The sequence below is a fragment of the Aspergillus brasiliensis genome (assembly GCF_001889945.1).
Source record: "Aspergillus brasiliensis CBS 101740 unplaced genomic scaffold ASPBRscaffold_7, whole genome shotgun sequence".
NCBI classification, from domain to species: domain Eukaryota; kingdom Fungi; phylum Ascomycota; class Eurotiomycetes; order Eurotiales; family Aspergillaceae; genus Aspergillus; species Aspergillus brasiliensis.
The window spans coordinates 154037-165108 of NW_027137448.1; the positions used below are offsets into that span (position 1 = coordinate 154037).

Consider the following 11072-nt stretch of genomic DNA (forward strand, 5'->3'; position numbering starts at 1 on the left):
AGAATTGGAGGGGAAGTACTCACGGAAGCCGAAACAGAAACGCAAACCCAATAGTCAACTTGCGCTTAAGAGGCATGAACAGTCCCCAAAGGAGGAAGACGGCTAATCCAAATATGATCAATTCGGTCGCTATATCTAGTGCGACGATGAATTGCCAGCGTTTGGGCTTGGAAGAAATGGAGATCGTCAGTCATGTTGTTCAGTTGGTCTTATATATAATGTGTAGGTTGTGATGCTGGAAGGTGTATATACCAGATTCATACATTGTCCTCCGGAGCCTTTCCAGGGACGATTCAATTCGCAATTCACCACGATGATGAAAACGGCTGGGATGACCCATGCTGTGCATAGAGCAAGGGTGGCTAGGGAGGCTCGGTTATGGCATTTCTGGGGTGTGAGACGGAGGTAGATGCCACAGACGCAGCATTTGGAGATGTAGACGGTGATGAGGTAGAGGATGTCGCTGACTGTGATAAGCTGGGAATTGTTGGAGGTTGTCTTTTGTGGGAATAATGGGGTAGTAAGCGTACTGTTTGGATTTGGTCCACTTGATGTTGTTCCAGAAGGTGGATTGATGTCCCGAAACCATGTGATACCGCGTCGAAGAGCAGTGCTGCTTGCACGGTTGCTACTATCTTTGTTTCCACAATGCTATTTTCAGAACAGGTATCCGATATGAAGATGAATTGACTTACCGTTGCTCCAAGGAGAAGATAATCATCATATGCAAACGGCGGATGGAGAGCAGTTCGCACATACAATCTGATAAAGAAGCCGACGAGCGATACGACCAGACCCAAAGCTCCAGTGATGATAATCCACGCCCCATGATGCAAATCATCTACCACTTGAAAAGGGGGAGATTGTCCCGGTGGGACATACGGGCCGCCGCTCATGCTATGGCTGAGGCAGGATGTGTGCCGATTGCCTCTCGGATCCTGGGAACAGATAAACGAAAGCAAAGACCATCATCTACGAAAAACCTTCTACCATGATGGTGGAGATAAGTTCTTATACAGTGTGGTAGTGTTGCTTGCTTGCTTTTCCAAGATGTCCTTTCACCGTGGATGGTTGGCTGATTTTTCTGTGACTGAGTTAGAGCCCACACGTGCCATGCAAGATACATGATGCACGTCGAGGAATATGCCCTATTCTGGGCACACGGACCACATACCAGGATTATAGTGTCGGGGGAAAAGTAAAAGCTCTTATGGTTAACCAGTCAAGAGGCGTGGGCTGAAATGAATCAGTCAGTCCGTTGCCTCGTCCTGGATATTAAGAAGATGGGTGCTGCGCGAATAATTCGCAACTACTATGGAACTAACTTGTTGTTTGAGACGAAACAGTAATTAGAAATTCTCTGGAGGCCAGAGCCTCTGTACTGATCCAGGCCTCTGGATCAAGCGCAGTCAAGGGGCTGCATATCAGCCCACGTTCAAGATGACGATCTGTCAGGTGGGACGAATTGCGACCCGACGCAGCGCGTGGCTATGCCAGAGAAAAAAAGCATATTGTCCTACAGTGAATATGTCGTCATGAAGGCACGAGTGTTCTAGCCTACGCTATACCCTGAGCGTAGGTTTGTTCCAGGCCTTTGGACGACAAGGGTGCCTCAAATGAAAGGATCCCGAGACGGTGTGATGAATCAATCGGTGGTTGTTGGCCGGTGTCTCAATTGCTCTCCCTCGTTCTATCCTTGCTTGATCCCGATGGTTCTAACACTGCGCTCAACAACTTTGCAGACATTACTATTTATTTTGGGCGGCAAAGCAACAAAACATGCGGTGCTAATGAAGATTAATGTCGAGATCGACATTGATGAAGTTCGCTCAAAGTCACAGGTCCGTGCAACTTAAGGTGATGGGCACATGCTTGCGATTCGAACGTGGGGGGTTGCCTTCTCTTCCCGCGGAGACTGGCTGCCTTCCGTCTGTCCTACCCCTTACTTGGGATGAAAACTGTGAATCTCCATCCCAGCAGCCGAGTTATGGGAGAAGCCATCATATATGCCTCGAGGTAGAAGCTCTAGGGGCTTTGCAGCATTGTTTGACAGGTCTCACTTTTGTATATAGGCATCAATGTCTGGAACATATCCGGCATTGTGCCCAACTGTGAGCTCGTATAGGGATCCCGACATTCGCACAAGAAAAAGCAAGCACGCTTGATCTGCAGTACGAAGCCACCAATACGCACATACAAGTCCAGGATATGTTTCAGATTTGCCTTTATCTAGCATGCGGTGTCCGGTGAAGATTGTGACCTAGCGCCACCAGAATGCGTTGACTCGGATTGATTGAAACCCATCTGGCTACCCATCCTTGGGGACAAATACGGCCACTATCTGTGCCTACAACTTCCACAGTGTCTAGTTCAACGGAGGTCTTATACTCGTGGCCTTCCCTTCTTACCATGGCCCTTGATGGCGGCAAGATTGAAGGGCAAATACTTGTGGAGCGCTCTAAAAATGTCGAGAGAGCACCAAAGGGCCTTGTGGCCCCTAAGTACATGGGTACTATTAGAGATCAGCGTGACATGAGTGCTCTAGGCCGCGTTCAGGTCTTAAGGGTTAGAATGCGGTTTGCAATGCTCTAGCTGTCTTGTGCTAATGTAAGACAGAGAAATTTCAGATTCGTCTCCATTCTCGGATTCGGTTGCACATTGATTTCCACGTGGGAGGTCATTCTAACGTGAGTATTGCTACAGACACAGTAATTCATTGACTAATTGATGAATAGGCTGTTGGGCAGTGGCTTGACAGATGGAGGAACTGCTGGGTTGATATGGGGTTTTATGATCGTCACAGCCGGCTTCGCGCTTGTCTTTGCCAGCATAGCTGAGATGGCTTCTATGTACGTCCCGAACCTTATGAGCAATGATCATCTGAAGGGGTCGAGCGCATCCTCACACAATATCAAAGGTCACCAACCTCAGGAGGCCAATATCACTGGGTCTCAGAATTCGCTCCTCGCAAGGGACAGAAGTTTTTGAGCTATATAACGGGTATGTTTATGATTTTCGTACTATGCCAGCTTGAAGTTGACAAAGGTACTAGGGTGGCTTTGTGCAACGGGCTGGCAATGCGCCATAGTGTCCATTGCATATCTGGCAGGTACGATAATACAAGGGTTAATAGTGCTGAACCATCCGACCTACGAATTCGAGCGCTGGCACGGTACTCTGCTTGTTATCGCTATCACAGCATTTTCCATCCTATTCAACACATTTTTAGCCAAGAACCTCCCTATGGTTGAGGGACTGATACTCATCATTCATGTTGTGGGCCTGTTTGCTATTATCATCCCACTATGGGTACTTGCGCCTCGAAATAGCCCAAAAGCCGTCTTTACCGAATTCTACGATGGAGGCGGATGGGGAAGTCCTGGCACTGCTACTCTTGTCGGCTTGTCGACTACTATAACTTCCATGATCGGATACGATTGCTCCGTCCATATGTGTAAGCGCCTCTACTGTGACCGAAAACATGACGCTAACACACCATTAGCGGAAGAGATTAAGGACGCTTCAGAAACGCTTCCCAAGGCCATGATGTCTGCAGTGGGAGTCAATGGCATTCTTGGCTTCATTATGATTGTCACACTATGCTTCACTCTGGGAGATGTCAACAACGTCCTGCAGAGTCCAACTGGGTTTCCATTCATCCAGATATTTTATAACACCACCCGCAGCTATCCAGCAGCAAACACCATGACAGCCATACTGGTTATAACACTGACAGCCAGCACCATCACGGAGGTAGCCACAGCATCCCGCCAACTGTGGTCATTTGCGCGAGATCAAGGACTCCCATTCTCATCTTTCTTTGCCTACGTAAGTACTTTTATACAACAACTACCAGATCGATGTGACTCACATATCGATGCGCAGGTCACCCCCGGTTGGAATATACCGTTGAACTCTGTCCTTGTCTCACTGGTCGTTACTGCACTCTTGAGTCTCATCAACATCGGGTCCAGTCTTGCTCTGAATGCTGTGATCTCTCTAACGATAACATCTCTCATGTCAGCATACATCCTGTCAATCGGGTGTGTTCTGCTGAAGCGACTGCGCGGGGAGAAGCTCCCACCACGACGGTGGTCGCTCGGCCGGTTCGGAATGGGCATCAACATTGCTAGTCTGGTGTTCCTATTCCCAATATTTGTCTTTTCGTTTTTCCCACTTACAAAGACTGTGGATGCGCAGAGTATGAACTGGAGTGTTGTTATGTACATGGCAATGGTTGGATTTGCGTCAGTGTACTATTTCTTTTGGGGGCGATACCAGTTCATTGCACCGGTGGCATTGGTGAAGAGGGACATTGATCTGGGGGATATGTAAAAAGCCGAGTGCAGTGTATAGTAACGCACTTTAATCTGTATACAATACAGTCTAATAACTACCATCTGTACATACGTCCAACGTAAGAACCTTATTCAAAGTGTATCGAGCATTCCATCTTAATGTATCTGAAGGAACACAGCCCCAAAAGCGAGAAAAATGCCTTAAGCATTGAAGTACATCCCTCCCCACCATCCTCCCAAATACACATCCACACACTAAAACCAATTATTACTACTACCAGATATCAAGACAGACCAAAAAGCGGCCCAGACCAGAGTAACTAAACCCCGGCAATCGGGTACCCACCTCACCAGCGGAACTGCTACCTCCATGCAAGAGAAGATACACATACTATTCATCTACTACCGAAGATACCCTTCACGAGATAACATGTCAAAGCATCATTTGACAGGGATATGCTCATGAAACACGGGCTGGACATTCTTTGTCGGGCTCGGGCACGGGCACATCGGGGGCCCCCGAACGGAATGAATACCTGATTTATCATCCCTGCCGTGTGTGAGTGTGTGTGAGTGTGTGACCGTGCGCGTGCGGCGTCATAAGCTCTTTAGAAATAGGACAGAACAGCATAGATGCGTATGGAAGAGCTACAAGAACAAGTCCTCAAAAGAAAAAAAAAAAAAAAAGGTATACTATGTGCCGTAGAGTAGTATATGAAGTATGGGTTATCATCTACGAACCCATAATTATGCATCCAAGCAAGGCATCATCGAGAATGACACAAAAGGAAAAAAAAGTACGACACGTAAGTACTTTCTCACCACGCCGAACCCATAATAGTAACAGCTTCGCATCAAAGGGAACCCACCTAGACATTTAGTTCGTCACTAGTCAATAATAACCAACTAGTTAGTAGTTACTAGATAGTTAGTCTGGCTCCATCCTCCATCCAGCCCCAGAGCCTTGGGTTTTAGCACGATCAGATAAGTCCCCGCTGGGCATGTGTGTGTGCCGAAGGGGGTGGTGGGCGTGTCAGGGTGATCTCTGATTGCGTAACGCGAACCAGGCGCTGCCCCAGTCCAGGCCAGACCAAGTATCTGTCTCTGAGTGAACTTGGCTGGCCTTTCCGAGTAGTCATTTCTGCCAGAAGGGAGAACGTATCGTCTCCTTTCTCTCGATTATACGTAGCATGATTCTGGCCGACCCCTTACAGAAGGCAACATAGGACACAAATGCACGGGGACACTCCAAACTCCGTAATTCCGGAGTCCGCTGCATCAGAATTAGATCAGCCTGGCCTCTTCTCCTGATCTTCATTCTTCCCCAGCCCGCTATGGAGAAACGGGTCATGGTTGAGTTCCAGAAATTTTTGGTGTCGTGCTAGTTGAGTTCTGGAAAGTGGGAACTTGGGAAGATATTGGCGCTACTGATGATGGTGTTATTATTGGAAATGATGAGGAGCTTTAGGGGAATAGGGCGAGGTACTCCCCCGTATTGGGGGCGGAAATGAGTTTGCTCCTCATTAAACCACCACTCAAGGGGTCAAAATTCATATCTGATTGATTGATTTGATTGATATGGCGAACGCGTCGGCCGATGTCGGCCGATGTCGGAATGCGCCCCACTCGGGGGCCCGAGTGACCTGTCACATGCGGTTACACGGTTTCGGTGAACGGATGGGCTTTCTCGTCATAACGCGTGTGGTGTCAATCAATTAAGGGTTGAGTAGCCAGATGAGTTGGGCTGCACGTATGTGGAGGAAAAAGAAACATATTACTGTTGCTCGTGTTGGGTTGGGGTCACTATGTACATGGAGGGAGAGCTATCAGCCGTAGGTGGGATGACACACGGATGACCGGACACAGAACGCGACAAAGTTATCTGATCCGTATCCAGTCTGGCCACCGATCACGTGAACGGTCACGGTTTGTGCACCCGAAATGGTCGTTGTTCCCTCTTTCAAGAAATATGGGGTAAGCTATGGGAACCATCCCGGAGCGACTGAGCAAGGTTCCTTCCGATGGGTATTCCATGATTGCACCAAAATATTGAATAGCTTGAGAGCATTGAGGGAGGAGAAACCCAGACAAGTTTGCTTAACCGAGGACCGATTTTGGCCTTGGAAGGAGGGAGAGACCGGATCAGATTAGATCGGTAACGTAATTCGGCTGTTGCGATGTTACGTACCGGTACGAGAGGAATTGGGCGACTGCCGCTGTCAGGCCACTGCAATGGCCCGGATGAACAATCTGAATGCGGTCGTGGCAAGTGATCACAGGCAGTTATGAAGGTGGGGGGAACAATGAGCGATTAGCTAGGGGGTTGCTTAGTATCTCATGCAAGCCTGATATCATATCCAACCCGGGATAAGGATTCCATCCACCTTAGGCTGGCAGGGCAGTCCATTCATTTGCCTCCAATTACTACCAGGTCGAGTAAACTGTCCCGCTAGCTGCAGATCGGGAGGCTGCCAACTCGACTGTTTCCCCGCGGGGTTTGCACCCTGGGATGGTCTGATTGGTGAGATTGGTTTGTATTCATCGGGATACAAGGAAGACTTTATCAGACGGAGGCAAAAGATATGCGTCCATGATCCCCGGTTCAACCCATTCTCGAGATAGAAAAGTAAAATTGCCTGCGTGGGATAAACGCTTCCGTCGGTCACGGACCAGACGGGTAAAGTAAGTTACAAACAGACGGTAATGAACGGGAGGTTCACCGACGGGGGGCGAGTGGCAAGTCCGACCGTGGATTTGGTGCCATTTATTCATGATTGAATAATGATTAATATTGTGTGCGACAAACCAAGTCAAGTCTCTTCAGTCTTCATGGCTCTTTTCTCTTCTATTTTCCCCCAGCCCGGCCACTTATCTGATTCGTTTTCTGCACGTGCTCAACTCCAGTTCATCTCCCCCAGCTATTTTTGACTGGAGCTTTCAGCTAAAACCCAGCACTCCTGCTCTCGTCTTGCCGAGACTGCCTCAGGACTGTTCTTCTGCTCCCACAAGTCACACCACGGTCGGACTACCGGAATCCTCCGTACGCCAAAAGGACGCCAACAGGCGAAAAGGATCCCGACTAAGCAGCGACTAATCGCCCACCATCTGATGTGCATCGTCGTCTAGTCTATCGGAACCGTTATCCCGGTGCCGTCTGCCCCAGGCGAACTGCTTCGCGTCTCAATTTGATTCCACCCACCCCCCATTCTTCGACCATTCACCATTCTCGCCCACAGCTGACCTGTTCTCTCCGATTGCTGCTGGTCTGATCCGGGTCTCCATCACGGTTGCGGTGTCCACTAGCTGACCCGATCCACTGGTCTTCTTTTCCCAATCCCCTTTTTCTGTGGCTCCTCTTCTACACTTGACCAGCCATTATCTTGCGATTGCTTGGTCTTCGACTTTGGTCTGCTTTTCACCCGTCAGATTCGCCAATTCCTCTGGGTTGGCGACTTATCAGCCATTGTCATATCTTCCGCTATCTCAGAACCGCAATGGGTATGGTTAACAGTCTTTCCCTCGCGCTTGCTACTTGATTGGTGTCAAAAATGGCAATTGCTGATACTATCTCTCTGCACAGTTCACGCCGTTCTTCCTCCGCCGCCGTCGAGGCCTGTGACGTCGCGGACGTCACTTGTTCCTAATGTGGAACATGCGATCGTTCCCCGGTCGTCTACTTCCCACCCTGACAATCCGGTGCCTGAAGAGCCTCGTGGCGTTCGATCGCTCTCGATAACCGATGTAAATTTCAGTGTCTCCACTCCGTCATCGCCAGAGACAGATACTACCAGTTCAGAGACAGCGTCGGGTGTCCAGACTCCTGCCACTGAAATTCAATCCGAAGAAGAATCCGCCCGCGATGGCCCCGAAAAACAACGACGGGCATCCACCGTTCTGATCTCCCAGAACTCTGATGATATGCGACGTATCCTAGAAAATGTGGGATCTAGCGGTACACAGAAGCTTCAGCCACTGTGCTGCGGTGGTGGATGCTGCCGCAGCAAGCCCTTGGTGAGCTTCACTCCTCCGGTGACTGGAGTGGAAGCAATTACTCCCCCAGATAACAAGGCCTATCAATGTCTGAAGCTCAATGTCGACTACCTCACTCTGGACAGTGAGCTGAGCAACGTTGCTCCTTTGCCCGAGAAGACTGTGTCCTTCTCGTCCGTTCCAGGCTACGCAGTAGATGTGAAGCTGGGTCCGGCAGACCATCCTCCTTCTTTCGTCCAGCCTCACCCACCTTACAATGTCTACCGGGCGCCCCTGTACCATGCACGCGAGCTGACAGGATCTGGTGCGGAGAAGAGAACATATCACTTTGACATTGACGTCACCGATTACCCTGCAGAGAGCGGAAACGTCGACTTCATTGTGGGTGGCGCCATCGGAGTGTGTCCGAAGAACAAGGACGAAGAGGTCGATGATATCTTCAACCAGCTTGGTGTTCCCAAGGCTATCCGTGACAAGAAGGTCGTCGTACGCACTGAGAAAGGCCGCTGGCCCACCATCTGGGGCGACGACCAGCCCCGTGAGCTAATCACGACCCGAAGAGAACTATTGAGCTGGTGCTCTGATATCCAGAGTTATGCCCCCAATAAGGCACTGTTCCGCTTACTCGGCGAATATGCCAGCGATCCAAGCGAGAAGAAGATCCTCCTGTTCCTTTCCTCCGCCCAGGGCCAAGGTGCTTTCTGTGACCTGCGCACTAGCTCCCACGTCACCGTCTCCCAGTTGCTTCACGCGTTTCCTTCCTCTCACCCTCCCTTAGATCACCTGCTCTCCGTCCTGAACACCCTCATGCCCCGCTTCTACTCTCTGTCCCAAGATCCGCTGCTGTCATGCAAGCAGAAGGGATCCGTGACTCGGCGTGTGATCGAAGTTGCGGTAACAGTGGCTGAATCTGATGACTGGAAGGGTGGCCTCCGCACTGGCGTGGGATCTGGATACCTCGAGCGCATTGCACGACGGTTGATTGACGCCGAAAAGAAGGGCATCGATCCGCAGACCCTTGACCTCCACGTACCTATGTTCCGAGGCCTGATGGCCAACCCTCTAGCCAAGCGCTTCGCATCGGATGGTCCCATGCTGCTCATCGGAGCGGGAGTTGGCATTGCTCCGTTCCGCGGTTTCGTGCAGCGACGCCTGCAGTCCGCCAACTGCGCAAACAAGGTCTGGGTGCTGCAGGGTGTTCGTGACTCTTTGCTGGACGAGCTCTACCGTGGCGAGTGGGGTGTGGAAGAAGAAAAGGTGCGAACAGTCGTCCAGAGCCGCCGCGGCGAGAGCAAGTACGTGCAAGAGGAGGTCCGGAACCAAGCTGATCTGGTTTGGTACGTGATCAACGCTTTGGACGGGCGCGTCTTCGTCTGCGGTAGCGGAAAGGGCATGGGAGAGGGCGTTGAGGCCGCCCTGGTCGATGTAGCCATGGCCAAGGGTAACCTCAACATGGAAGAAGCGACATTGTTCTGGGAGAATAAGAAGGAAGCCGGACAGTACATTGCTGTAAGTGTGGCCTGCCACTCCGTTGTTAACTCTGAAACTAACCCATCAAATAGGAAACATGGTGAAGGCTCCCGAGAGATCTACTAGAGCTAGCCAAATTGACTTTGGCTTTGCTGCGTCATGCTGTACGCAGTAAAATGACAGATTCACAACATCACATGCAAGCAAGCATGTGACATCTTTCCTTTCCATTCGAATCTGTATGACATTGATCATTTGCCGGGTATCTTGATTTTAATATTGCTTTTAGCGGGAATGGCTTTTTGTTTGGTTTCTTATATCTTTGTTATTCTTGTATCTACGGTTGATCCGGGATTACCGTCGAAGAACGGGTTGGGCATGATAGATTAGTACATACCTGGTAGCGATACCTAATATAAGGGTTGTGTACAAGTTGGCCAAAGCATGCGTAGTAGACTGAATAACTAGTAAGATGATACGGGCTTTTAGCCAAGGCTGCCTACGTGGTTTCTGGGTCAAGATCATGAGTTGTAAATGCTAGTAAGATGAATCGTAGTAGTACTTGAGTAGGTAGTTCTTAGATTCTCGCGATTATCTTCGTCTATTGTCTATTGTCGTCACTTTGATTGCTAGGAACCACTAGGAATCATCACGATCATTCGAATCTAGCACAGTACTAGTAGCACTGTTGGTAGGTAGTACATATTACATATATCCACAGCAACTCATTGAACAAAACTATCATCTCCCGAACCACCACATGAACCCTGAAGACACTCTCACTAACAATAGATGACTTGACTACACTACTTGCCTAATCAACTGCCATTTCTACTGACAATTCCATCCTAGGAGATTGAAAGTAATCCTAGTAGTGAACAATCTCACGGCCTTAGTACTGATGATTTAGTCGACCGTCAGTGGGCGATGGGTCAATGCTGATTGGATTAATGAAGCATTAAACAACTACAAATGAAACTATAATACCTAATATGCTAGCATCAATGTACATGGATTCTGTGTCTTTTTTTATCTTTTCTCACTATACTTGTCTTTGTTTCTACTTACCTAGCTCCGACGGTGCTCTGGGAACAACTGATTCATACTCATTCCAGCCGACGCACAAACGATAGGATAACTTGTGTGGAACTAGGTTGAAGAATATATGACGTTAGTTAATAGGTGTGCGGGGTTTGAAGTTACTAGTAAGCATGGTGGTGGTGGTGGTCGTCGTCGTCGTAGCAGTAGTAGCAGTAGTAGCAGTAGTAGCAGTAGTAGCAGTAGTAGCAGTAGTAGCAGTAGTAGCAGTAGTAG

The 11072-nt window shown here is 49.3% G+C and overlaps 3 protein-coding genes across 3 annotated transcripts in view; 2 read left to right on the forward strand and 1 right to left on the reverse strand.

The window, feature by feature from the left end:
* Positions 1-1279, reverse strand: part of ASPBRDRAFT_43723 (uncharacterized protein) — a 2109-nt gene extending 830 nt beyond the window's left edge. The window contains exons 1-4 of the mRNA XM_067625049.1: positions 1175-1279; positions 531-1084; positions 253-477; positions 24-166 (exon numbers count right to left, since the gene is read on the reverse strand). Of these exons, the coding sequence (XP_067478114.1) occupies positions 24-166; positions 253-477; positions 531-896 (734 nt within the window). The 5' untranslated portion in view covers positions 897-1084; positions 1175-1279. The remainder of the gene's footprint in view (positions 1-23; positions 167-252; positions 478-530; positions 1085-1174) is intronic.
* A 1130-nt stretch (positions 1280-2409) lies between these two features.
* On the forward strand, positions 2410-4335 carry ASPBRDRAFT_127071 (putative GABA permease; the record flags this gene model as incomplete). The annotated part of the gene is made up of 7 exons (XM_067617934.1): positions 2410-2565; positions 2613-2650; positions 2736-2849; positions 2918-3000; positions 3053-3454; positions 3503-3828; positions 3886-4335. 7 exons carry the CDS (start codon positions 2410-2412, stop codon positions 4333-4335), a joined length of 1569 nt encoding a protein of 522 aa, XP_067478115.1.
* A 3457-nt stretch (positions 4336-7792) lies between these two features.
* ASPBRDRAFT_196426 (FAD binding domain protein) lies at positions 7793-9862 on the forward strand (the record flags this gene model as incomplete). Its single annotated transcript, XM_067620990.1, has 3 exons — positions 7793-7808; positions 7879-9797; positions 9851-9862. 3 exons carry the CDS (start codon positions 7793-7795, stop codon positions 9860-9862), a joined length of 1947 nt encoding a protein of 648 aa, XP_067478116.1.
* Positions 9863-11072: the final 1210 nt, after the last annotated feature.